At 43.5% G+C, this 27,539-nt stretch overlaps 4 protein-coding genes and 1 long non-coding RNA gene across 5 annotated transcripts in view; 2 read left to right on the plus strand and 3 right to left on the minus strand.

Annotated features, from left to right (window-relative positions):
• Nucleotides 1-1,254: 1,254 nt before the first annotated feature.
• LOC119460713 (collagen alpha-1(XIII) chain) lies at nucleotides 1,255-4,519 on the minus strand. Its single transcript, XM_037721776.2, has one exon. The coding sequence runs from the start codon at nucleotides 4,231-4,233 to the stop codon at nucleotides 2,293-2,295; it is 1,941 nt and encodes a 646-aa protein (XP_037577704.1). The 5' UTR covers nucleotides 4,234-4,519; the 3' UTR covers nucleotides 1,255-2,292.
• Nucleotides 4,520-4,845: 326 nt separating this feature from the next.
• LOC119460712 (centrosomal protein of 83 kDa) lies at nucleotides 4,846-14,204 on the plus strand. The gene is made up of 9 exons (XM_037721774.2): nucleotides 4,846-5,115; nucleotides 5,191-5,341; nucleotides 5,429-5,650; nucleotides 5,739-6,237; nucleotides 6,329-6,813; nucleotides 7,750-7,923; nucleotides 9,054-9,154; nucleotides 10,354-10,495; nucleotides 13,962-14,204. The coding sequence occupies exons 1-9, from the start codon at nucleotides 5,000-5,002 to the stop codon at nucleotides 14,202-14,204; spliced, it is 2,133 nt and encodes a 710-aa protein (XP_037577702.1). The 5' UTR covers nucleotides 4,846-4,999.
• Nucleotides 14,205-14,218: 14 nt separating this feature from the next.
• On the minus strand, nucleotides 14,219-15,932 carry LOC119460715 (dephospho-CoA kinase). The gene has a single exon (XM_037721778.2). It carries the CDS (start codon nucleotides 15,329-15,331, stop codon nucleotides 14,636-14,638), a length of 696 nt encoding a protein of 231 aa, XP_037577706.1. The 5' UTR covers nucleotides 15,332-15,932; the 3' UTR covers nucleotides 14,219-14,635.
• Nucleotides 15,933-16,126: 194 nt separating this feature from the next.
• Nucleotides 16,127-27,539, plus strand: part of LOC119460714 (haloacid dehalogenase-like hydrolase domain-containing 5) — a 28,547-nt gene continuing 17,134 nt past the window's right edge. The window contains exons 1-6 of the mRNA XM_037721777.2: nucleotides 16,127-16,591; nucleotides 17,747-17,994; nucleotides 19,196-19,308; nucleotides 20,204-20,294; nucleotides 22,100-22,136; nucleotides 25,651-25,825. Coding sequence (XP_037577705.1) covers nucleotides 17,794-17,994; nucleotides 19,196-19,308; nucleotides 20,204-20,294; nucleotides 22,100-22,136; nucleotides 25,651-25,825 — 617 coding nt within the window. The 5' untranslated portion in view covers nucleotides 16,127-16,591; nucleotides 17,747-17,793. The remainder of the gene's footprint in view (nucleotides 16,592-17,746; nucleotides 17,995-19,195; nucleotides 19,309-20,203; nucleotides 20,295-22,099; nucleotides 22,137-25,650; nucleotides 25,826-27,539) is intronic.
• LOC125947798 (uncharacterized) lies at nucleotides 23,150-24,498 on the minus strand. The gene is made up of 2 exons (XR_007468491.1): nucleotides 23,746-24,498; nucleotides 23,150-23,294 (listed from the first exon to the last, which is right to left on the minus strand). It is a non-coding gene; the product is annotated as an uncharacterized LOC125947798 (long non-coding RNA).

Consider the following 27,539-nt stretch of genomic DNA (forward strand, 5'->3'; position numbering starts at 1 on the left):
CGAGACCGGAAAAAAAAAAAAAGACGATCTTTACTGTCCTCAGCAATGCCCAGCTTGTACTGCCAGGCTGATGTTCCGAGTGCGTACTACCAGCACTCGGGCTATCTTGTGCCACATGTGGTCTTTCATGCAATGGCCATCTAGGGGCGCCCCACATTTGAGATTCGTTTAAACGCTAACAGCCAACTGCAGTGACGTAGTACGCGGTATGTTCTGTTGGTTAGTAGAAAGACATACATATGTAATAAAGTGCTACTTCCAACAAAATTATTCAGAGGTAAACAGACTATACACAAGGAGCTGTCAAAGCGTGTCAGTGCAGTCGTGTTTAACTAGTGCAGTTCTTTGGGTGATAATGATATGGATGCTACACTCACACAACACTTGACTGCTTCAATGATTCTTCTTGCATCAGTTATCTCACCCCCTTATCGTGACTTCTAGCAACAGCAGAGCATGTGCCAAAATTTGGCCTGCACTTACAATCCGCAAACTAGTGCTTTGCAGTGAGAATGACCAACCCTTGTCCTCACAAAGCACCAGTTTGCGTTGTAAACCACGAGAGAAAGTATATCTCCTGTCAGGTTGGCATGGTGTAAGAAATAACTTTATCGTGCAGTAGGAAATACATAAGTCCAACAGAGCAATGTTTAAATGATAGGCTGTGGCAGCACCAAAACAAGGTCAGGAATGGCAGAGGTCACCTGGCAATTCACCATCAGGATTGTAAGTGCACGCCTAATTTTGGCACATGCTGTTGTTGTTGCTAGAAGTCACGATAAGAGGGTGAGATTCATAACTGACTGACACAAGAAGAGTCATTGAAGCAGGCAAGTGCTATGCGAGTGTAGCATGCATATCATAATCACCCAAAGAACTGCACTATTTGAACACAACTGCACACTGAAGCACTGACAGCACCTTGTGTGGTCTGTTTTCCTCTGAATAGGTTTGTTGGAAGTAGCACTTTGTGTGTGTCGGTCTACATGTGTGTTGTTGTTTTCGCACCTTTGACATAGATATGCAAAACCAACATGCCCATATTTTCATCCTAAAGTAGAAATACATGTTCACTTCTCAAATGTGCATGAACAAAAAAGCAGACATGTGGTATAAATGAAGTGAGACTTTCGAGATCACTGGTTGCAGTTACAGTGGGTTAAATGTCCTAATGTTTAACCAAATGACTCCACATTTTGAATAAGCTTAAATCAGCAAGAATATCCAGATTTAAAAAAATATGACAGACTCCAATCCACATAAGATGTGTTTATTTTCCTTCTATACAGGTGGCAAGAAGATAACCAGATGTACTTATATTAGAATACATCATGCCAAGCCATATGAATGAAAAGGTAAAAGCATGAGTAAAAGTTTGCATTAGCACAATTAAATAAAATGGCTTACATCTTGTTGCAAAAAATACAACATAAGTGTAGAAGGTGTAAAGATAAAGTGTGTATATAAAGCACATGTATTTGGCACTAGTATAAACATATTGATAGAGTATTGCTGCTTAAGAACTCTGAGCAGTGCACGGAATGTAGCAGAGAACGAGATTTGCAGGAACAGAGGCTTTGTGAGATCAATCCAAGGCAGGTACTACCAGTACTCTATTGCTAACATCTATGTCTACATTGCTACCGCAGTAAGACAACTGCCCCTACTGAACACTCATGCATGGCAGGCCCTAACAGCAAAAGGCTGCCCATAGCTGCCATGGAGCATAGCATTGCAGGTTAACCACACAAGAAAGCTTGAAAAGCTTTTTACTCAGACTGAATGCACCATGCAAGTTAAAACAGCACTCAGAAAGCACGTAGTCCTATATGTTGTGCATACTTTGAACTGCTAGGACGGCATCACAGAAGCTAGATTACATACTCGTATGCAAGGATAAACAACAACTTGAGAGGATTTGTAGACCTTAAAAGGCAATTCTTCAGCCACAAAGCAGCTGAATCCACAGCAATGCAAAGTCAAGAGTAATGCCTGCATTCTTGCAAAAAGGAACTATTTCAGAGGATGCGTTTTATGAACAAGATGTTCTGATGGCATGAAGGCATAAGATTCTAAGTCAGTGCAGCTATGACAAAATAAAATACCACAACACTGATGAAAGACATCACAAAATTTCAAACACACAGACATGATGTACAAGCACTTAAATTAATAAGACACACAAAAATATGACCTATCCACAGTGAAAACAAACTAGCACAAATCTACAAAGGCACCCCCTCTCGGACACATTATTTTATACAACAGAAGTTATAAAATGAAGAGAACACACTAGCGGAAGCTTAGGTGCTTTGTAGAAGCAGCAGCAGACTGGCCATCTCCTTTGCGATCTCCTGAACAGCCTTTGCTTGGCAGACCATTAAGTCCAGGTAGGCAGGGGTCTGCAGACCAAGCACTGTCACCTTTATCCCCTTTTCGCCCAGGTTTCCCTCTAAGACCAGGAATACCAGGCTCCCCTTGGTGACCTGGAAGGCCATCTAGGCCAGGTATTCCCGGTTCCCCTTTGTCTCCCTTACGCCCAGGTTCGCCTCGTTCTCCAACCAAACCAGGCCTTCCATCAAAACCTGATTTCCCTGGATCTCCTTTCGAACCGGCAGGTCCAGGAAGACCCAATGGACCAGGACTGCCTGCTTCCCCCTTTTCCCCTGGCTCTCCCTTCTGCCCATCTGCTCCTCTGCCCCCTTTGATACCTGGTGGCCCCTGAAGACCAGGCTCTCCAGGCATGCCTGGTGGACCTGGTGGCCCACCTATCATAGAAAAGTCCCTGTCATCCATGGCACCCAAAAGAGTATGCCTTGCGTACTTTGCTACCGATGATTCCCCTTTGTCACCTTTTTCTCCCTTAGGTCCCTGTCTTCCAGGAGGGCCCGAGAGCCCAGGTGGCCCCATCATTCCTTGCGGCCCATAGTCTCCTTGAATGCCTCTTTCACCCTTGGGTCCCGGATAGCCCGGGAGACCTGGAAGCCCCTGCAGCCCCATTTCTCCAGTCAAACCCATGGCACCAGGTGGTCCCATCTCTCCTGGCTCACCGGAAGGGCCTGCTTCGCCAGAACTGCCCTTTTCTCCTTTCTCACCGGGTACTCCACGCTCGCCCTTCAGCCCGAGGTCACCCCTCTCGCCCTTCGCTCCTGGCTTCCCGAATATGCCAATGCGACCCCTTTTGCCTTTTTTCCCTTCATCTCCCTTTTCTCCCTTCGGCCCTAGTGGTCCTTTCAAACCTGGCTCACCTTTCTGACCAGGTGGGCCGGGTGGGCCCTGCACGAACGAAGTAGGAATCGAAACACCATCTGTTGTCACAACTGAACCGGGCTCTCCTTTATCACCTTTTTCGCCGTCCACACCGGGTGCGCCAGAGACGCCAGAGTCTCCCTTCTCACCCCGCAGCCCGTCACGACCGTTCGCACCGGTGTTTCCTTTTGGGCCGGGTAGACCTGGTACGCCCGGGTCTCCAGGCAGGCCGACGAAGCCGTGGTCACCCTTGTCGCCCTTCGGGCCCGGAGGTCCCACTTCCCCAGGCGGTCCAGTTCGTCCGTCGAATCCGGGCAGTCCTGGAGGGCCTGGGGGCCCCGGTTCACCCGGAGCTCCTTTCATGGCTATAACTTCCGTGTATCCAAGTGTACCACCGTGCAGCCGCGTGACGGACCTTTTCATGCCTTTAGTGGATCGCACGACGACGCCTTCGCCTTTGTCTCCCTTGTCGCCCTTCGGCCCTGCCACGCCGGGCAGTCCCATCGGACCGGGTTCGCCTTTCGGGCCGTCGATGCCGATTGCACCCGGAAAGCCTGGTTTGCCCGGGAGCCCTGGCGGACCGGGAGGACCGAGTTCTCCTATTTCACCCTTCGCTCCGCGCCTTCCTCGCCGTCCCGGCGGACCTGGAGGACACAGGCAGGCAGGCTCGACGTCGCGCCGCCGTCTTCGCCGTCTCGCTGCGAGGAACGCCGATGAGAGCTGGTCAGCCGCCTGGCCATCTCTCCGGACTTCGAGCTGGTACGTGCGCTCCTCCAAGCTCGCAACTTTACTTTCAAGGGCGTTCACTCTGAACAAACACAACGCAAGCATACCCAGCGCGATGACCAGCACGGCGACAAAGCTAAACGCTATCCAAGCGGGCACCAACCACACTTGGCATGGCTTCTTGACAGTACTGTCGTCGTTCCCGCAAACTTCAGCTGTGTTGGCAGTTCCCGAGTCCAATGAGGCGGTCTGTTTCATCTTGGATGAGAGTCAAGCGCTGCACAAATGACGCGTTCACGTCAGTAGCGTTTTGCCGCACGCGACACGCATCAAACGGAGAATCAGGAGAATGACGTGAGTTGCATAGTGGACGAGGCGCAGTAGCCGATGTCCTGAGTGGACTCCACAGAGCCGCCTCACTCATTCAAGAGTGCTTTAGAAAAAACACTAACGAGCAATATCTTGAGCGTCCACATCGCGCGCCCCACTTAACGCCAACAAGCTTTGAGTGAACCCGTGCCTTGCGTGGGTCGCTCTCCGTTGCACCTCGGATAAACGAATTAATCAACTTGCGCGCTCTAGTTCTCGGCTGCGCCGCTAGTCGTAGCGTGGCCGCCGTGTGGCCTCAGTTTGGTCGTTACGGGTTGTTACTTTTTTCGCTGCTTGCTGCATTTTCATTTCGCTGTTGAGGAGCCACTAAATGGTGAAAATAGCATGCTAAAAAACACGCGACACACACCAGCTAATCGCTGAACTGGCGTTATTGCCTGCCATAACACGATGAAAACTTGTCAGCGATGCGGGCGCGATGCGGCATATCGAGTACTCCATAGATGGCGCTACCTCTGTAGCGGTTGTTATGAACTTTGTTGTGGATACACCTATAATACACCGATGCAGACAGACGGTATGCGCGGTATACGTTTGAAATGTGCGTTCAGGAAATTAATATCGCAATCTTAGCTGTGCGTTGAATGTAAATTGTTTAAGGCTGCATTGTTCAGCACATAACACAAGTAAGAAAATGACGCTAAAGCCTTCATCAAACGAGATCGACCAAGTCGTGAACTATGACGAAAAACACCACGGAAGTGATTCGCACAAGAACTCGTTTGAAAAACTTAAAGCTGCCCACGTGAGGTAAGTACTGAGCACGACGTACTGGCTGAAAGCAATAACTTTCGAAATACACAAACATGACTTTTGCTTCTTCAGTCTTCAAGAGGATTATATGAGGCTCCAAAAGGACTTGAAGAACACTTTGCAGTCTCTTCACGACGTTCGATCTAATCATGCCAACATACTGCATAAAGCCGACAAGATTATTTCAGAGAAAGACTCCACAATCAAAGAGCTTCGTGTAAAGGTGAGATGTCCATTACGGAATTCGGGTGACAGTGGGGAGGCGTCAGTGGCAATGTGCGTGCATTCTTGCATTTTTTTTTTTTTTCAGTTAAGTTCCATATGTGTGGAAGATCTCCGGAAGGAAATAGAAGATGAGTTGCGTAATAATTTCGCAGACTACACAAGGCAACTTCAATTAAATCATGAAAAATGCAAAGCATCCCTCCATGAAGCAAACGTTCAGCTCACAAACATGAAAGCTACGTTACAAAGTGCAGACAGAAGCCACCAGAGAAGTGTACAAGAGCTGGATCTCAAGCACAGGGCTGAGGTACTGCTTAAGAGCTTTTACATTTAGACCTCTAATAATAAATTTAACCAATTACATTCAACTATTCTCTCTGTCTGTCATTCAATAGGTCAACCGACTCCAAGTGGAGATTCAGCATTTAAAGGCTGAGCAAAGCCCATCAGGTGGAGAAGAAGTTCTGATGCAGCTCCTCAACACGCAGAAAGATAATGCAGACTTGCAAGGCAGATTGAAGTCTGTTTCTCTTGAATTAAAGGAACTGCGAAATGAAAGACACAGTCTTACTTTGGAGCATCGAGCAGCACTGCAGAAACATGCCGAAGAACTTGCACTTGCTGAGGAGTCCAACAAAATCATAGAAACAAAGCTGAAAGGTGCCCTGTCACAAAGAGAGGCGCTGGAGGAGACACTGGGCAGGTATCGACAAGACATAAACCAACTTTCGCAGCAGCTTGTATCTGCTGAAGAAGAGAAGCTCAGCCTGAGAAACAAGATCTCCCTGGTTGAACATAAACATAAGGTTGAAATTTTACAGTTGAAAACAGACGCCGTGCATCAAAAGGGTGACCTTGAAGCCAAATACGAGAAAGCTCTTTTGGAGCTTGCAAGTGAGTTCTGCGTTTTCTGTGTACTACTTCAGCCTACAACCATTTGGTAGGAGTGCGTGCAACAAATACAAAGTGGCTTCTTCTTTTCCAGATGCCAAAACAGATGCCGAGCTAGCCATTAAAGGCACCACTGACCAGAAACAGCTGCTGGTTGAAAAAGAGAGGGAACTGGAAAAGAAGCATCATGCTGCAAGGGCCAAGGACTGGGATCGCGCAAGGAGACTTGAATCTGAAAAGATCCTCCTGGAAGCAAAGCTAAAAGAACTTGTCACTGCCAAAGCAGCAATGGTTGAAAGGCTTGCTGAAAGCGAAAAGCAGATCAAGCGTCTAAAACAAGCGCAGGAGAGCCAAAGGCAGGAATTTGAGGAAGAGTTGCTTGCGCTGAGAGCCAAGCTGAAGGCAACGTCGGGTGCAAGAGATGATACAAACAAGATTGCTGCTGAAAATCAAGTTCTGCAGCAGCGTCTGGCCCTGGCTGAGGAAGAACTTGGGAAAAGGCATGCTGCGCTCAAGGACTTCCAGGAACAGAAGGAAGTCTTCTTGAGGAGAATTGAGGGTCTGCAGCTAGAACTGCAGGTAGCTAAGTCTTATTCTATTCAAGATGCGCTTGCTAGCCATTTTGCTGAAAAATAAGTGGTCCGAGTATATACAGTCATATGAATATATAAGAAAATGAAGGCATAAATGAAGACATCAAAGAAAAGCTCCACTTTCTTTTCAGTGGTAGAAATGTACAGTCATCGGCACTACTGTCTAGAGCGCTGAATCGATGCAAAAAAATCTGTGGATTGCTGGCCAGTTCAAGAGAGAATGCTTGAGAACAGCCCACGAGGGCCACATGGTGTTCAGCCTTGTACTGTGAACTGATCATTAATCGTTCTTTGCTCTGCAGCACAGTACTCTAGCACTTTAAGTGGGAGTGGAGACGTCTGTACACAAACTCTTGGTACCCTAACACAACTTGTGAAGATTTTGATCTCACCAGGGAACTAGCAATGAATCAGTCGTCAACTGTTATTCAAGCACAAATCTTGTACGCCTTTCATTTGTGCCATTTTAGTGCAGTGATGTCATGAAGTTCTCATATGCAGAATTGTGTCATCATTGCTACATATTGTCATCTTACATAACCTTCTAATTTAAGTCGTCTTATGTCATTGAAGCATTAGCAGCAGAGGAAAAGCAGCTGATAAAGCTGTCATGTTGGGGGGGGGGGGGGGTATAAAATTGCTTCATAAAAACGCAGTTCATTATATTTCATGTACTTCTTAATTAACCTTAGGATAATTAGAATTGTTTCACCAGCTTCCGTAACCACATATACATAACAGGGCTGTAAGTTTTGGGTGTGTTGAAGAGTGTCACTCTCACATTCTTTAGTTGCTCTAAAGGTTGCAGAGAATGTACCGTATTACAGACAAGAACATGCGAAGAACATACATACATATAATTTTTCAACTACTAAGCTGAAATAGCAACGTTACTAAAGAGGTTGTGTATGCATAATTCCAGGCTGCTCATGTCAATACGATAAAACTCTCTGAGCAAAGCAACAAGACTGGTATGCAGATGAAGCTAGCATGGGAGCAAGAGAAATACGACTTTGTCAAGCGAATAGAAGAACTTGAAGCTGAGCTGCGGCAAGCCCACAAAGAGTTTAACTGGAAATTGAGGGCTTTGAAGCAAGTGAGTGACTTTTTCCTCTCTATAATTTGTGTAAAACACTGCTGCACAGTATCAAATAAGCACTAGGTCCCGTACAAATGGTTATCACATAAAACATTTGAAAATTTGCTCGCCATATGATGTACAGCTGTATAGCCCCATCTTTCTTTCTCGACATATCAGTTTCCAGGTACATAAAGATGTCTGCTTCTCAGCGATCAGATTTGTAGCCTAAAATTTTGAGCCGTTCCGCAAATATTAGATGTGTAAGCCGTTTTTCCCAAATAACCGTCACCAACTAACCACATTTATCAAACGCATTGTCATTTTTCACCTCACTTTCAGTAGATTGTGCAAGCTTTACACCTTATTTATGAACGATCCAGAATTTCAGCAGAGTTATTACAAGCCAAGTGCTCATACCTGTCACTTTCAACAATGTTAGTTATGAACTAGCTAAACCATTCTGTAATCCATACTTCAAATAACTAAATGTTCAATGTGTGCTAATCCTTCGGTATTTCAACTCCATTTCAACTCCACCAGGAATGAAACTAGCATCCCAGATTTTTAACCTCACGTCTCTTCCAAAGATGTGTAGAAGCAGAAGTACAGATGCATTTTTTTTTTCAGGGTAATAATGAGACAGTTATATAATTTATCAGCTAAAAAAAAAGATTTTATTTACAAAATAAGTCTTGTGCTCCTTGTGAGAGAGAGAAAACTGTTATTAAATTCTTTCATATGCTTACATTGTGTAAAAACAAGTATAAGTGGTCATGTGCTCAAAGTTCTAGGAATACTTGGTTTGGCCTACATTTTGTTTCTGATACTTTTGCATTGTTGGCTTTTTTTACATGCCCCATAAGTTGAAATTGCTTCAGATTAACTGCTGCAGATAAAATGGTTGATGTGCTTTTGTTCATTACAAGTAAACCATTATACTTAGAAACAAGTAATAGAAATACATAACTCTTATAGGAAGAGAAGCTCGTTGAGCAAAATATGTTCAAATTTAAGCACATCTGACGCAGCTATAAAATTTATAGCATGATATGTGCAGCTAAGTGCATTTGATTTTTTCTGCATATCTCAACCAAACATTTTTTGGCACATTCATTTCCATGTCTTTTCTATCTTCCATCATGCAGAGAAACAAGGAGTACCGAAAGGCTATGCATTCATATCGATCAAAGATAAAAAGCCTGAAATCAGCAAACAATGACATGCGTTCTGAAGCTATTCACCTAAAGTGAGTAAAGTACTCATCATTACAGATTCTTTTGCAGCATAGATCTGCAACGAAATGTTTATGCAGTGAAGAGCTGCTGCTAATGGCACATTTTGCTGGATTCACACCACAAACATCATCATGGACAAATCAGTGGCATGACACATGACGTTCATTGGATCACTTCGCAGCCAGTATTCATACGACAGTGGAGAAAAGCAGACAACAAAGCGTACGACCTAACCCTACTCCGCTCTATATTGCATAAGCAATAGCACAGGCGTGTTGACTCACAGTTACCAAGCTAACAGCATGAGCTAAGCATTTGTTGTGTGCGTTTTAATGCAATGAGCGATGCAGAGTGGATTGAAGATGGTTGCCGGCAGATGTCTTGGTATTTCTTTCTAAAAACTGCAATAGTGATTTGGCTTTAAATCATATCTTGAATCGCTTCCAGGGACCGAGTGAGCGAGCCAGAAACGAGTGATGTATGATCGCATGATACACAATCTGCAAGCTCACATCGCAATTTGCTCCATCATGTGAATACAGCTTTTGGCAACCACGCTGTTCGTCGGGCTGAGTGTCCACAAGAGAACACCCTCCTTGTTAACTACCCTCACCCTACGCAGCGTCACACGCGTAGAGGAGAAACATTGGCACTGTGGCGCCAGTTCTCCCACTGCTACTTTGTCTAGAACATGCCACCAACTTACACTACCCTCACGGGTTGTAGTAACTAATGCATAAAATGATGCTTTCTTCAGGTCCACTTACGCTGGCTTTTCCAATCAGCATGCACTGAAAGTGACACGCTGCAATGCAGTCACACGAGAATACTCCCATTTTTGAACATGGGAGCTCATAATGTATATGTTTCTGCATTTAAAATACCAACTGCAACAAAATTTCACTTTAGCTAAATTGGTTATTAAAGAGTAGTAAGTAGGCTATTGAAGCATTTTTGCCAAAGCTGCATGTTTAGTAATTGTCCAGTTCACTTATTCACACTCCTTAAATAGCACCCAAGTAGGCGACATGTGCTTGTTTAGTGGATGTGATGCAAATCCTAGACCACGGCTCCAAGATTTTCAGCGTGCGGGTGGAACTGCCTAATCGATTCTTTGGGGAGTGCAGAAAGGACGATGGGAGCTATAGTGAAACAATAGTTGCTTATTTCAGTTATTTCTTCTCTTAAGATAACGAAATTCGCATTGCAGGCAGAATGCACCCTTGGACATCCAGAAGGAGCTTCAGGAGGAGCTTAAGAAGTTAAGAAGGCAACAACTTGAGTTTCGTTCATTGCTTGAACTGCCTTCTGCTCCACAAGGGACTGCTGGATCTTTGTGTCGCCCTTATGACGTAAGTGGGGAAACGAGGCTAGCATGTTTGTAGACAATGAAATTTCGCACAGTGGGAATAGTACTGTGCTAGGCAAAATGCAATAGAAGAAGAATGGTAAAGGAACCAAGTGTCAGTTAAGTGATGCTATGACATCTTTTCGATTTCTTTATATGGTAACATGCTTAACTGTCCCAACGTGCACAATCTGTTTAGGAACATAAAGATAGGACAGACCTTATTGATCTGAATTTTTCAAAGCGGCACACAGGTTGATAAAAAATTTTCGGTGGGAGGCTGTGGATTGGGTTAGTGCATGATCTATAAGCAGGTATTGTGTGCAGAGTTAGCACTGAGATATAGCGACAGCTGGTGAGAATACTTCCTTTGGCTTTCATAGCATCTCATCAGTGGCATTGTGAGATTTCCTTGAATAAAGAACTGAGAAAAAAAAAAGCATGTTACGTGTCTGGGTGCATTTCAAGCTCAGTCCTATCAAGTGCAAGTTTTCTATAAGTGACGTGATTTCTTGGCTTTCTTTCAATTATAGTTATTGAGACAAAGGAACTCGTCTGTTAATTGCTCGTCTTGCCAGCTCCATGCAGTGCAGTGAAAGCTATGGGTCATGCCAGCCAACAAGGACAGAGAACCATGAGAGAGACAAAACTTTACTGTCCTTGCTGGGGTCAAGGGAGGCGGGGGACCGGGAGACTAGCCCCACCGGAGCCCCCCTTTCTCAGGCGGCGGCCAGCGGGACTCCCCAGAGTTGGTCCTCTGGGCATTCGCTGAGCAGCATGGCCTCCCATTGCTCGGGCATGGTGATTCTAAGTGTAGGATTGGTGCTGTGTTTTATGGTGTGTGGTGCTGCGGGGCATGCCCAGAGAGGCTCCTCTGATCACCCTCCCCGCAACGCCGACTGAATGGAAGCTTTGCAAAAGGCGTAGTAGTAGTGGACAATGGGCGAGCCTTCCTTTTTTCTCTGGAACATGCAGCCAACTCTTGTTAGTTATTGGCTGACATGAGCCTTAACCTTCCCTGCACTGTGTGTAGTTCCGTTCAGATTGTCAGATCTAGCCTAGTTAAATTAGTTTTGGTGAATTGAAAAATTTCCATGTTGGTACGATAAAGTGTGCCACTATGATCATGGTTGCTGTTGGGGCACAGCGAAAGTTTTTGAAGCTTGCAAAGTTCAGCTGTTGGCTCTTTTAAAGCCTTTAATGATAAAAGAATAACTGGGCCCAAGCAGACGCCGTCCAGATCCAGGACATCACAGCAAGCTGGTGTGGGAACATCAGTGCACCCATTGCCACCTGTCTTTCGTTTTTGCATCTCTTCTGGCTTTCATGGAAATATTTGATGCCCGAAATCGAAATTGTGCTTCCTGCAGTAGAATTAGTTTAGCATCTCTCTTAAAATGCAATAAATTTCACTGAAATCGGATCAGTGGTTGTCTATGAGAGCATTTCCCAATTTACAGATGTATATTTGGGAGAAAAAAATTGGAGTTGGTAAAGCTTACTTTTAAGAGGAAGCTTTAGCCTGGGGTCAACTTCAATGCCACCTATTCAAGTTCATGCAAAATGCACAAACACTTTTATGAAACAAACTCTGGACTAATTTGAATGGTATTTGTTGCACTTGAGAGAAAAAGAACTCTAGTGAGTGTAGCAAGTAAAGTTTTGATTCTGGACCTGGAATTTTTTTAGGAAAATTGTCGAAAATCGGTATGTTAAAAAAAAAAGAAAGAAAGCACAAAGTTTACAAATTTGTAACTCTGCACCAAAGTAGATATCACAATTCTGTAAAATGCATCCTTTAGAGCATCTAAAGCGGATGAATTTGCTATATTAATTTACAGCTTACATGAATATGTTTATGAGGGTTTTGCATAAGTCCTACTCACATATTAATGGTATATTTCAGAGGAGTGAATAGTAAATAAATTTTATCCGCTTTAGATGCCTTGTTAGGTGCAGCTTACAGAACTGTGATATCATCTTCATTGCCAAGGTACTAAAAGTTGCAAACGTGATAGTTTAGATTTTTGTAATTTTGCAATTTTCAATAATTTTTATTAAAAGTTGGAAACCTCATCAAATTTGGTGCAGTGGTTGCCGAGAAAAACTATGTTCTCCCTGCTCATGTATTTAAATAGGAGCTTAAGCTTCCCCCTAAACCAGGCACCCTTTGTTATCCTCCTCCTTACTGCTTCATAGACATGGCACAGCACTGCTGTGCCAGCAAACCTCAGCCAGCCTTGTACAACTATATTGCTTTTTCCCAACTATTTTTTTTTTTTTTTTCCTTTTCGCTTATTAGCCTCCAACCTTGCTTTCCTCAACCATTCAAGTTAACCCACCGGTAGTAGCTTTCATATTCAGCGACACTTTGGCATGCATCCTAGCCAACTAAATGTTAAAAATTCAAACAAGACGTAGCTACCCAAGCAGGTGGAGACATGAAATGATTAATGGTAGTCAAACAAGGGGCATCTCTGGATCCAATGTTTCAACCACTGTTAGAAAGGTTTGAAACGTAGGAAAGCATAGAGTATTGTTCCAGAGCCCCTTTAATGAATGTAACATGACCGCTTTGAAAAGGTGTTGGTCATGGGTATCATTAGCAGACTAGGACAAATTTATAAAGCTAAGGTTTCAGTCAACCCTCCCAGACTATGCCGATTATGGCCACGTGGAGAAAATAAAGATTACATGCCCAATGGTGGCATCAAACCTCAGTCTCCCATGGTAGCACAACAGCCTAATGATCTAACAATTAGGCCACAACTGCATGCACACTTTCATGCTAATGCCAAGTAGCTCAGATAATTGCCACGTTTGTTTTGTACCATGTGCATGCGACAATGAGCATGGCACTTTTCATTAGACATTGTAAAGAGTAAATGTTTACACTGAAATTCAAGATGCCATAAGACTGATCAAAGTTGCGTATATGTATATGTTTTGTACCATGTGCATGCGACAATGAGCATGGCACTTTTCATTAGACATACATGCTCTCGTGCAAGAGTTTTATGGAGTCTAGAGGTTCAGATGGCTGTGGTTGGTGTTGGCACTGTGTTACTTGCGCTTTTATGCCTTCTTGGGTGACGATTGCGGGACGCACTCTTTGCCACAGTATGTCGCACATTTCTTATTAAGATGTGCCATTTCATCTTGCCGGTTTACCAAAGGTTCACTTAGGCCAATTCCCGCAGTTCATGGTATCTGTGTGGTTATTCTTCAACTGTAAAGCTTTCGTTCTGTGAAAGCTGCATGGGTTTCCTTTGTAGATTCATGTTACTGTCACGTGGAGGACAGTTTTATCTTTCATGAAATGTTTATCTTTGTGAAGCAGCCTCCAATTTCAACTTTTTTTTTTTTTAAGGCTGCGCACATTGTAAAGAGTAAATGTTTACACTGAAATTCAAGATGCCATAAGACAACAAAGTTGCGTATATGTATTTCATAACAGTTTCTCTTTTCAGCAAAACTTGTGGAACATGTCAGAAATGAAAGAAAAGTTGGATTGGTTAGATCTGCAGCAACGCCAACAGATGGACCAGATGATCACATTGGTGAAGAAGCTTTGTGCAGTCACAAACCAAAGTTCACCCAGCAGTATTGATATCTCATCATTATCAAGACACAGTTGTAGTTCCAAATCAAGCAGCACATCCAAAGAACACCATCACTCATCTAAAAATGAGCAGTCTACTCGTGTGAAATGATACAGGACATGGCCTCGGTATCATAGTTAATATATTTATCACTGTGTGTTGCAATTCATACATGAACACAAAAATAATTATTCTTGTATAAAACCCTGTGTATGTACACCTTGCACCGGTATTAAAATACATTATTTAAAGCCACCGTTGTATTACCATGACATGAGCATGACGTGAGCATACCATCAAGTCTATGCTTAGGTGATGCTTCCAGCAGTTGGTTAACGGTTACAACTTGCAATGCCTTGAAACGAGAATTGCAATCTTTCCCTCGATTTCCACAGCTTTGGAGGTGTGCCACGGCAGCAGGTAATGCAGTCTAACAGCTACTCCAGTCAGATGTAGAGGGATCTGAGAGCTTACGAAAGGCACATTGGAGTGCACACAATGGACAGCCTACGTGGCCCTTTTTTTTTTTTTTTTTGTCGAAGTTAAAGCGCACTAGAGACGCGAGCTATCAACCACATGACACCTAGCAACAGCCCCAGCAGAGCCACCAGCACGGTGCCGCGCACCTTCCAGTGGGCCCACGAGCTCCTGAGCTGGCGGACGATGTCTTCGACCTGAGCGCGCACCCTGTCCGGGTCCCCGGTGTTGTCGATGACGAAATCGGCTAGGGCGCACTTCTGCTCCAAGGGCAGTTGAGACTCGATGCGCCTCCTCGCCTCTTCCTCGGTAAAGCCGTTTCTCAGCATTAGCCGCTCGACCTGCTGCGCGGGTGTGCACTTCACGACAATCACCTTGTGCACGAAGCGCAACATCGTCTTCGTCTCGTACAGCAGCGGCACGTCGACCACGACGAACTGGCGGCCCCTGAGTAACAGCTTGAGGCTCTGGAAGGCCATTTCCTTGTGTATCTCTGGATGCGTGATCCTGTTTAGCTTGCGTCTCTTCTCGTGGTCGGCGAACACGATCCGTCCGAGTGCGGGGCGGTTGAGCTGGCCGTCGTTTAACAGCACCTCCGAGCCGAATTCCCGTCGAATCTGGACCCAGGCGGGCTTTCCAGGCTCGACGACATCGCGGGCGATCTTGTCAGCGTCTATGACATCGATTCCGAGCGAAAGCAAGATGCTGGCGACCGTGCTCTTACCGGACGCGATGCCGCCGGTCAGTCCGATTAGAAACATTGCTTTCCGTGAGCACCTGTGCGTTTACACCCGAGCTACAGGGACAGAACCGAAAAAGACTCCGCACCGTTAGCAGACCGACGGCGCAATAAGATCTCGTCTAGAACAGCCTTCAGATCCCGCAAGCTTGTCTCAACGGAGGAAAGAGGTTGCAGGAAAAAGCGTGAAATGTAAAGTGGCGAAACGAGAACGGGAAAACCGTGAGTACACATAATGCAGAATAGAATGGTCGAGAAGGGCCCGAGTAGAAAGCGGCGGCTACTTGGATTGGATTGGCATGCAAGCACGACCTGCTGCATGCAAGTCAGGTCTATGGGTGTTCTGTGGTCAGGTTACAAAGAGGAGTAGCCTCGTTCGGCTCAGTTTCGTTTCTCGCCGATATTGCCGACTGTATCGTGTCGATCAATGTTGAGAGTTGGCCCTGAGAATTGCTTTTCCTTCCTCCGTGGCTCTGAGACTCCTGGGAGCGTGATATCGCGGCAGTGAAAAAATTCGTGGACTGTTTTATAGTACAACTGCGCGTTATTCTCGTTTCTCGCTTCCACCACTTTTTAAACGCGAGACAAAAGAAGTTTTGCAAGAGCTCAGGCCGTTCTCCAACTTCCGAATGCTCTAATTTTAGTCTCTAGGACGACGGATTGCGCGCTTGTTTACTGCTTGCGCTTGTTTGCGTTCTGTTCCTGAAAACACTAACTGATAGAAACTTTGAAAATAATGGGAAAATGCTGTCGGCGCAGTGAAAGGGCAAGTAATGAATAGCAATGTAAACCGTAAAATGCGAAAAAAAAAAGGGGGGGGGAGGGGGAATGAGTGACGCTTATCTACAATGTGAACCCCGATAAATATCGTACGACGACGCGCACAAACGCGGGCGGAATCTCAACGAACTCTGACCGGTTTATCGTACTGCATCATCTCGTGCCTCGCGGAGCAAACACGGCGGCCTCAGCAGACTGCAGCCCGCATACGACATCGTCAGACACCCCTGCGACAGCGGACGTCATCCCGAAAAATTCACACAAAAGCATTAAACACGTGCCGCTTGTCAGTTGCTCAAAGCGTGACGTCAATGAAAACTGAGCATCTGATTGGCTGCTGACGCACACACCTCTCCTTTGCTCGGAGCGAAAACTCCTCAGTCGCCATGGCAGGTACTGCAAGCCGATTTGTATAACCTAGTAACAGCACAGCGGAGTCTACGACCGCGAGTCTGATGCTTCGTCAAGGACAAGAAGTGGCCCTGGAATCTCACAGGAAAAGGCAAGACGCTGCTTCTATTGTTCAGTCGCCTGTGTTAGAGACTGCGGCTTTGGGGGGCTTTTCCCGTTGTTCCCCTCCTCTCCGGCTCGGTTGGTGGGGCCGCTTTACGAATTAATGTATGACTGCCTCAGTATTGAGCGTCACCGGAACGTATAGTGATATCGAAGCCCTCCTATCAGGCATCCGTTGTGTTTCCCTGTGGAGGGACAACTTGTCACGGGATACTCGGCTGACTCTTGGGTCATCCATAGCAGCAGCGCGCCTTTCTCTGCCGATTGAATCAGCTGATATGCCGCGTCTGGGCTCTCATTTGCCGCTTCATCGCTTTGGTATACTTGGGCAAGGCTGACTCGTCCCGTCCACACGAACCACTAGGCCGCGTCGCACTCCCGTGTTCACTTAATGCGCGTCTGTAGACGTAAAGCCGGTAACGACATTAAATTGGCCGAAGCATCTCCAACCTTGAGCTCGGGCGTCCGCGGGCGGCATCGGGCGACGGAGGATTGCGTAACCGGGAGACAGCTGTTTACACTACCATCCCGTTGTTCTTGCCGTGACTCGCAAGTCAAAATGCGGTCTGGCAGTATTTTGTGACGTGTCGATTTCGCGTCACATTCCGAGCCCGCTCACTGCGGCTAAACAAGCGCTGGCTGTGTAATACAACTCGATCGCCATCATTTTCTTGCCGGCAACTGCTTTACTTGCAAGGTCGTCTGAGGTGCTCTTTAGAGTGGCGCGTTGATATAGCGCCGCCGTCGTTCGTGCGAATGCCGTGTGGACTCTGTTCACTTTTTTCTTGTATATTACAAGCAGCTCCACCGCTCTGAGCAGTGCATATGTATGCACTTGCATATTTAAGTAGCTAATTATTCTTCGTCGCATTTTTGACAGCACAAAAGTGCCGAGACCATTGACCTTTGTGCAGTCTTGTTCTTTTTGGAGTCATATCTTATTTTGAAATAATTCATGCATGCATATCAGATGCCTCTCCTTTTAGCTTCCACATTGGTGGTATTTCTAATGAAATTCAGCTTGTATATGCGAGATGTATGTTGTCCAACGTGGATGTTTATGTAATGTCGTAACTGACCACTCTATTGAATATTCTTTGTAGAAAGCCTTTCTTTATTTGAATTTTCTTTTTTTATATTGCAGCCTATGAAACCTCATGCATTAGTGCTACCAACAAGTAGACTGGCATTATGGCTCACTTTGGTCTGCTTCTCGACATTGATGGGGTCATCGTTCGAGGCCGGAAAGTGATCTCGCATGCTGTCAAGGCATTCCAAAAACTGGTGGACTCAAAGGGCAGATTCCGAGTGCCAACCATATTTGTTACAAACGCTGGCAACTCTCGGCGACAAGACAAAGCTGATCAACTTTCAAAATGGCTAGGAGTCCACGTAAGCAAAGCACCTATATCTGTTACCTGATTGCATGTGGTGTTCTGCTGCTCTGTATACATACCTGTGTTAGCAACTGCAAGCACAGAGGATACAGAATTGAGAATACAGAACTAAAAGCTGAGGTACAGCTCGTGGAGGGTCCTGCACCCTTTTACATTTGACAGCAGAGCATTGCAGAACATCTTCAAAACAAATGTAGAACTTAAAACAAAGCAATACTCAAAATGAAATACACTTTCAACAAAAGATTGCATGTATACAGATATGTATCACTTGCAGACATATATATATACACACACACACAATACACATATATACAAGCACCTGCAAATACAGCATGCTGTGTACAAAATTATGTATAATATTATTTCTATTTCAGGCTTCACTGACAAAATAATCTCATTGCATAATTTGAATTGCATGAAGGATCAATCTCTGCCTTCACAAGTTCAACAAACTTAAGAACCATTGCAAGCACCTGAAGACTGTAATTGTTTGCCTGTGTGTGAAACTGTCTGTCGTCACTAGCCAAGGGAAAAGAAAGGTTTAAGTAAGAAAAAAAAAAATAAGTGCTGCTGGTTTAAGGAGGCATCACTATGGAGAGTGCATGAGATCCTGACCCAGCTGCTCCACAAATTTAAATTGTGCTGTTGAAATACTCGAAGAGTTAGCACATGTGCTGTATCTGCATGTCTACTCAAAATATTGCTGCTGCTTGCAGTGCCAAATTTTGCAAATACTGTGCCAGTGTTTTGGGGGAGCCAATGCTGTCTAACATGTGCTTCCACACTTTTATCAACTCCTCACTGATGATGTTGCAATAACAGAAAAGTCCTTAGGTCAGTGACTGCTATAGTTTAGACTTCCAGTGTTCTCCCAAGGACTTTTCTGTCTTTGAGAAGGTCTGTCATACGAAGCAATAATTATTGTATTCTTGAAATCGCATTAGGTCATCATGGTGTGCAGCTTCTGTGAGCACCTCCTTCACATAAAAGCCGTGAGAACATTAAAAGGAGACAACTTCTGTACCATCTGAATAGTCATCCTTGGAAGAAGCGCCTGAATTGGTTGGCACTTTCCTTTACGAACTTAGCTGGATATTTTCTTGCCCCCATTATGCTTCACCCTGCCAGACAGATTTCTGGCAGATGTTAAGGTTTATATGAGCATATTCGTTGACACTAACTATTTCTTGCAGATCACGGAAGAACAGGTGGTCATGTCTCACAGTCCACTGCGCATGTTTCAGCAGTTTCATGACAAGCACTGCTTGATCTCTGGACAAGGCCCCATCGTAGACATTGCACATGGGTAAGTTTTCTTGCATTTCTGCACTCTTTTCTGCTGCCCTGTGTTGAAGCACACAGGAGAGAACTACAATTTAGGCACAACATGAATAATGGACCAGTCAGACTGTTTTCTCATTTGCTAATATGTGAGTTTTCTTTTTTTTTTATTTTCTGTCTTTTATAACCTTGCCCTGCTCTACTCTCATGTGTAAAGAGCAGTCAGTGGTCATTGCCATGCTGTTTAGTAAGACATGTGCTCGAGTGTAGTTCTAGTTGTCTGTGATAAGTGTCTATATATAGAGTTATATTCAAGGATCTGGCTTTAAACCTTTGTTCCTTTTACAAGCAAACCTCGATATAACAAACACAGATATAACGAATTATCTGATATAACAAATTTAAAAAATGGTTATTGCCACAATCCGCATAAAATGAATATGTGTTGATAATGAATATCGGGTATAATGAAGGTCATTTCACATCGAGTACAACTTTCTCATAACAAGGTATGCATGTATATCTTTCTCATTGACTGGCATGGGTGTTAGCTGTTTAGCTAGCACTGGAAACACAATAGTTGCAAGAAAATAACACTGTCTGCTGTACATTCTTGAATTCATTCTTTGTGTGCTTACGTGTTGTTTCAAAATATGGAAATGCAGATTTTGTTATGAATGTAACCATAACTAGTAACAAGTGTGGAAAGTGTGTTCTAGATATTTTATTTATTTCATTTGCATGTAAATGTACTGATAAAATGCTGAAAAGAGCACTGTTTCTATGTTGTTAGGACCCCCCCACCCCCATCATGCGCATGCATGCACACGCACACAGAAACATGAAAGCTCCTTTTTCTTAATATGTACTTGTAATGGGGCCAATTTTCTTGACTGCTGTCCTGTATGCCTTGTTTCCAGGCTAGGCTTTACAAGAGTCTCTACGGTCGATCATTTGCGATCTCATTTTCCACTCTTGGATGCTGTAGATCATAAACGAAGACAAACTGAGGTAAATAGGAAACTTTCATCTTATGTCGTGCCTTAAGCAAGGTCTTCTATAAAGGTCCAGGAGGAGATGTGTATAATTCCGTCCTTCTGCAGGTTTTAGCACACAACCTTGTATAGATAATAATATTGTCCAACAAAATTTATTGGATTTTTTTTCTCTAGAGTCAGCACAGATATGCAGTTATGAATTAAGTTTTAAGCAGAACCCCATTCTAGTGAGCCAGTAGGGACTTAGCCAAATGTATCTTATAACTGGAAATGTTTAGCTCAGTCCCTACTGGCTCATTTGTCAATTTGGACTCTTATTTATATTAAATCATTCACACATATATACCACATGTCTGGCCTTTATCATCCATGTTTGTAGTTCTGTAATAAATTTGTGCTGGGATATGACAGATGTATGTTTTTCAATGTGAATGTTTGTTTTAACGCCATGACTGGCCACTGTCATTATGCTTATGCATTAGTGCTGCTAACAAGTAGGCTGGAGTTTTATGATAAAAAGGAACAAGCTAGAAGTATAAACTGTAGCAAATGTGGGCCCAGCTCATATGGGCTGGGCCCAAGCCATTTTGACCTATTACAGAGGGCTAATGTTGGATTTGGAATAAAAACAGATTGGAATAGTTTTACGTTATCCCAGCTCTAATGGACTGACTGGTGTAGGTTAGATTTCATGGTTAGTACTGACACATTAGAGGCGAGGGAAAAATTAGACCAGCAACATAGTCTAAAGCTGGCAGGTAAATTGAATATTTACCAGAAATATCAATATGGCATCACACACTGTGGTGCCAAGCACAGAACATTTTGATGTGTAAATATGGAACTTGGTTCAGGGTTTTTTTTTATTTTTGTTCTTCTTCTTCTGGCAAATATTAATTGTCTTGCCAAGTCTGTTGATGTTTACTCTGACATGTTAGGAACATTTAGCTATCTACTACATTGATTTTCTTGTGCACAAGAAAGCATGAAGGTTCAATCACAACTGGCACTTACATTGGCCATGAACATTGTCTTGCAATGAACAGCATTGCTACTAGTGTATTCTACTATGCTGCACTTTATGAAATATATTGATTTCACATACGTAGCACAATGACAGTACTGTGACCGACAAACACATCAACCACAAAATAATTATGGGTGGCACAGTAAAGAGTATTGACCCTAAACTGTGCCGACAATGAAAACCTTCCATGCTCTGTTCGGGAAGAATTCTTGTCATGCTTACCTGTCGGTTAACATCACCTCCTTTATTAATTTAGCAGTATACATTTCCTTCTGTCTTTGTGTTCTTGGTGACAGAAGCTTGTTCATTGACTGCTTAAAAGTGTTTAAAAAAAAGAAAATATGTTCATTGAAGCTAGTATAACATAGTGAAATCTACTCTTAATAAAGACAAATACATAAGTGCCTCCCCCCCCCAAGTGTCGAAAATATTTCAGTGGGAAATTGCTCAAACAGTAGCTAGCTATAACAAGGGCTCTTTAAGCCTTGTTGTTTCGGTCATTCTAATTTTTTTTTTTTTTTTTTGAAAGTGGTTTTTTCTCCTGGTGCCGTTTCTTATGCCCTGTAATGCACGACATGTCTATTTCCGCCAGCCTTCTATTGAAAGGCAGCAAGCACCCCAGTACAGTCAATTTTAATGCTCCACCCCCTTCCCTGTTTTGATATTTATACTAAAAGAAATCAGTTGTAATTTTTATTTTACTATGTCTAATTGGCCACGTTAAAATGAAAATTTTTCACAACTTGTGATGATGTACTGAATGGAATGCGCTTCTTTCTCATTGCTTGCAGCCTTCACCCTATGAACGATACTTTCCAAGGGTTGAAGGTAAGCTCAAATGATCTTGCACTCGACCTCTGACCTATGTACACCAGCCATGGTGGATCAGTGAATCTGGCATTCTGCTGCTATGCTTGAGATCATGGTTTAATTTACAGCCATGGCAGCGGGAACCCAAGTGGGGCAGTATGCAAGAATGCTTGCGTGCCAAGCTTTGGGTGCATGTTAAAGAAACCCAGGTGGTAAAAATTAGCCCCAAATTAGTGTTTTTATGAGGTTAAACTTAATCAGTCAATCTGTGCTGTAATAATGATAATACTTATTAAGTCTGTTGTTGGACTGTTTGTGGCAGTAGACCTCGCTTAGCAAGAACTTGTCTGAATAGAAAGTGTCAGCTTTTTCATATGTATTACCTTCACTGAATAATACCTGGTTACTGGACATGGCCAGCAGTAACAATGCCAGTAGCAATTTATTGTGGCGTTTTGTGTAGCCACAAACTGTATGGGGATGATTACGTCGTTGCCTATGCCTTGAAGTAGCAGCTGAATAGAATATGGTAGTTCACCGCAACGGTATTATTTTTATTATAACCCAGGTGAAAATTTCCAACTGGGAATGCAACTGGTTCCAGTTAAACTGGTTTATGGAACAATTCCCAGTTGGTCCCCGTTGCAACTGGTCCCAGTTGGTCCCCATTGCAACTGGTCCCAGTTGGTCCCCATTGCAATTGGTCCCAGTTGGTCCCCATTGCAATTGGTCCCAGTTGGTCCCCATTGTAATTGGTCCCAGTTGGAGCCCATTACAACTGATCCCAGTTGGTCCCAATTGCAACTGGCCCGTGCCTATCAAAAGTGTATTCTGCTGATGGATTTCATACAACTAAGGCAGTTCAGCTATTATTGCTTAAGTCCCTAGCAAAATTTCTAATACAAACCCTAATAGCCTATTCGGTTATCGACACTAATACAGTCTAGTAGGTCTCTTAGTGTATTAGTGTAATAGGTCTATTGGAGTGAAAGAAAATGTTGTAATGTTCCAGATACATAACGAAAAACAGGTAAAATTGCTAAAAGCATTTATTAGCACAGCATGTATTTTTACAGATTCCTCCTTCGAGATCTTCGTCAGGTCAGCAATCTTGATTGAGAGCTTTTCGTTGACTTCGACCAAAGGGCGTCCTTTTGAGGAAGTGGTTAAAAAAACCTGGGCACAAAAATACACACATATAGAAGCAGTTAGAAACAGGGGTGCTAGTTCTACCACTAAACGTTTAAGCTGGCAATATTTGCTTCCACATTAGAGTAATGTGGCTCCGCAATTACCAAACTAATTTTAGGACAGTGTGATATATGCTAGCTCAAAATGTTTATCATAATAAAAAATGACGCCACGTGACACGATAGGACCACTATAAAGAACACAAAATCAACATAAGATGTGTGTTCCATCGAAACAGTAGGCAGATATAAAGAACTCTAGACACAAATCTTGCACAGCGTTGTCGGAAACAGGCATGTCGATCATTGCTGCAACGCACACAGCAATCGGCCCGACGGCACTGTTCAGAAGTACTTACGTCCACCGTCAGGATAAAAAAAAAAAAAGAAAACACCTCATTCTGTACTATAGAAGCATAAACAAGAAGTATAATTACCTCGAAATGGTAAATCGGCGCCGGGGAGAACACTGCACATCGATGCACGCTGATAGATCCACAAAGCCGCGAAGGACAGGGGTAAAACAGTTGCCTTGGGTTGTTTGGAAGTCACAACAGCAGCCATAGATAAAACTATCCAAATATACTACTCCACGAATGAGACTGCGCAGGCGCTAACACCACGGGTTCCTTAAAAACACATCGTTAATTCACTAACACGCACGCACGCCTCGCGTGACGCCTCGCCTTGACATGGCGGCCGCCATTGCACACGTGCTGTGCGCAACTACCGCTGACTATGGTCGCAGTTTTATATCCTTCCCACCCGCCGCGTTCCCTTCTCTGCGATACTGCTCTTTGATGTCAATAAATATTACGGCCTTTTATATGCGATATCAAGTTAGCAATTTAGATTAAAAGTTTAACATTTACTTTATGCGCACTTCAACAGAAAATACGACACTGACGAAACTTCAGTGCCAAACAAATATGGTTGTTCGTAAGCTGACCGGGCACCGCGATCTGACGGCTGGTTGTTCGCGTTTTTCTTTTTTTTCGCGGGGGAGTATTCGCTGTGCTGTAAACACTAGCTGTTTCCTCGACTCATCGCGACGAGGCTCAGTGAAGCAAAATTGGCAAGACCATGTAGGCGTACGTCGCTGAGAGGTGGTGTGCTGAAACTAATGCAAACGTGCGAACGCAATCTGCTGCACAATTGTACAGCAGAATTTTTAATTATTCAGTGATTAATTAGAAACAACCCTCCATGCAAGCAAGCGGTCCGCTATTCTAATTTTTTGTCAATTAACTTTCACCAGCAAACAAGAGCTGTGGAATCTAGCAGTACATGTTGTATCAGACCAGTAACAATCTGCATAAGGCCAATAGGACCTGTTAGTCTAATAGAGAAACTAGTAGACACGCGCGTGTCTACTACACTGCTTGTAAAAGACTAATAAGTCTAATACACACGGCCTCTTGGTCTTATAGGTAAATCAGTACGACTAATAGAAATTTCTATTGGTCTAATACAAAACTTATACAACTAATACAAAACTGACGTATTAGACTAATTATTACAGACTTCTATTAGAATGTTGGCTAGGATTGCTAAAACTGCCAAACTTAATTGCTCAGTATAAGTAGGACTAGCTGCTGCATGTTACTGGATGTTACTTGCTTTCATTTAAACTTCTGGTCACCGTTTCATTTGGATTCAAACTGGAAACAGTTGCTACCAGAACAACTGGCCAATGTTTAAGTTGGTTCCAGTTGCTACTGATACAACTGGTCAAAGTTCCAGTTGGAATCCAACTGGAACCAGTTGATTCCAGTACAAATGGTGAAAGTTCCAGTTGCCTCTCTACTGGAACCAGTTGATTCCAGTACAACTGGTCAAAGTTCCAGTTGGATCCCAACTGGGTCCAGTCACTCCCAGTATAACTGGAAATTGTTCCAGTTGGATCCCAACTGGAACCAGTTGCTACCCAGTTGCTTTCCAACTGGGACCAGTTGGTGTGTAACTGGGACCAGTTGGTTTCCAGCTGGAACCAGTTCATCCCAGCTGATCCCAGTTGGATCCCAGTTGGAAATTTTCACCTGGGAATTCTGGTTAAACTCTATGCCACAAGATGGCACCACCAACACGGCTGCTTACAGAAGCGTCTCTGGCAACCCAGTGTTTTGTGAATGGTAATATATGTACAGACAAACTAACACTCCCTATTAACTTGATGGAGGCTGCCTGAACCTCTGCCAAGCTTTTTCGTTACAGCTTTTACCTTAGGCAGCCATCCAGGCCATTTCTGGTCTACGAAGTGAATTTTAAATAGGCAACAGAAACTTGTTTTAGCGGTAGCTTGGTAGGTAGGCGTAAGGCACCTATTTTGCCATCATTTCCAGCTGTGGTGTTGTTTGGTGAGCCAGTGAGGTGGGAGACAAGCCTGCAGCTGATAATAGACGTGCTCATGACGAACGGCCTTCCATGCACTGCCGCACCTGCCATTCCTTACCCACACCTGCCCATCTTGGCTTGCAACATGGACCTGCAATGGATGGCTGAGGCATGTCTTCCAAGGTGAGCATGGCTAACCATTGTGCCTTGGTCTCTATTGTTTTAATTATTTTTTTTATTAGAACATTGTAGAATTGTCTTGCTAAGAAGGTGCTAATAAATGGAAGACTTAATAGTGATGTAATGGAAGTGAACTAAGTATTATGCCATAAACTCTTTCCATACTGCATGAAATGACAAAAATTGCACCAAGTTTCCCAGAAACGTGACTTGCAGTCTAGCCATCTTTTCAGTGAAAGCAGTCAAACACCCAAAAATAAAGAGAAAGACTACACACTGGCCATTTGTCAAGAACTGCTACTGGAATCAAATTTAGGATGTAATTGTTGTACGTGCACACAGAAGGTACTTTCGCTCATGACTACTATAGTCATCAACAGTACAAAAAGGTTAAAAAGTTCTGTTATTACAGCAGATGAGAAATCATTCAGTGATTCAGATTTATAATAATAGATAGCATGGTGCCATTCAAGCACGTATTTGCACGTACTGCAGTAGCATAAAAGGCGAGCATGTATATTGGAATCAAACCACCAAAACACAATGACCACTTAACTGTTATGAGCGATGAACATGGTTATATTTTTCTTTGTGACTTTGCCTGGCAACACAGCTTTTAAAGATTGGTGTTTACACCTTTACACAGATGTATCAAGTGCAGCATAAACTTATTCATTCTTTGGCATGCTGGAACCCTCGTGAATTTTGTTTTTTGTGTATGACTGTTACGATGAACACAACCTAATGCATGCTGTGCAAGCACGTTGTGGTGCAGCATTTTTTTTTTTTTTTTTTTTTTCAATTTATTTTTTGTAAATGAAAGGTGTTGATTCATGATGTGCCACTCATTTAAAAAGGTACTTGGGCATAGACTTTGTGACAAGAGGTGCTTCTGTGCCTTGTCGTGGGCAGGTTGTGGCTCTCCTGGCATTCTGAAGCTGCCATACTATCCTGCCTCTGAAATTTATAATTTACAGCTTTGCTTGAACTACACCTTTCTTGTGCTGATCTTCTGTGTCAAAAAATCGGAGATTCAGGTGGCCACGAAGGAAGAAATAGCTGCAGCGCAAACTGTCTCTACATGTAGACATGTCACCTATCATCTGCAAATAAAATTGCCAGTCGATTTGACCTTGATTGCACAACCATTCTCTGGTGCATCACAAGCATTAATAAATTACAGGGAGCACCACAAAGTGTTCATGAAAGGCACTCGGGGAGTTACTGTTGGTTAATTATTGTTTAATTAATGGTTAATGGTAGCGGCCTATGGCATTTATCCTCATCGAGTGTACAGCTTAGTTAACAGATTTCTCATGTCTTCAGTATCACTATAAGCGTACAACAGCAAAACGTGCTTGAAATTAACAAGCTTTCCAGTGACTTTCATTGTTTTGTAAATTGTGGCCTTCATGCCTGAAGCTCGTAAAAATATTTTGCCAATGGTAACAAAGTGGAATATTTCACTTGTGGTATGCTTGGAAGACAAAGGCATTCTTAAAGTTGGCCTGATTTAATATTACTGTGAAAAGCAAGAAAAGAGAAACTGCTTCAAGACTATATAATGGCACTTCCAACAACCATTTTACATTTTTTCCTTTCAGCGCATCTCTTCTATCACATTATGGGCCAAATAGTTTATTTTATAGTACAGGTCTAATTAGAAGTGTTAGAAAAGACTTGCATAAGAAGTTAAAAATCTATTTGCACTAATGTT

The sequence above is a fragment of the Dermacentor silvarum genome, chromosome 8 (genome assembly GCF_013339745.2).
Source record: "Dermacentor silvarum isolate Dsil-2018 chromosome 8, BIME_Dsil_1.4, whole genome shotgun sequence".
In the NCBI taxonomy this organism is placed as follows: Eukaryota; Metazoa; Arthropoda; class Arachnida; order Ixodida; family Ixodidae; genus Dermacentor; species Dermacentor silvarum.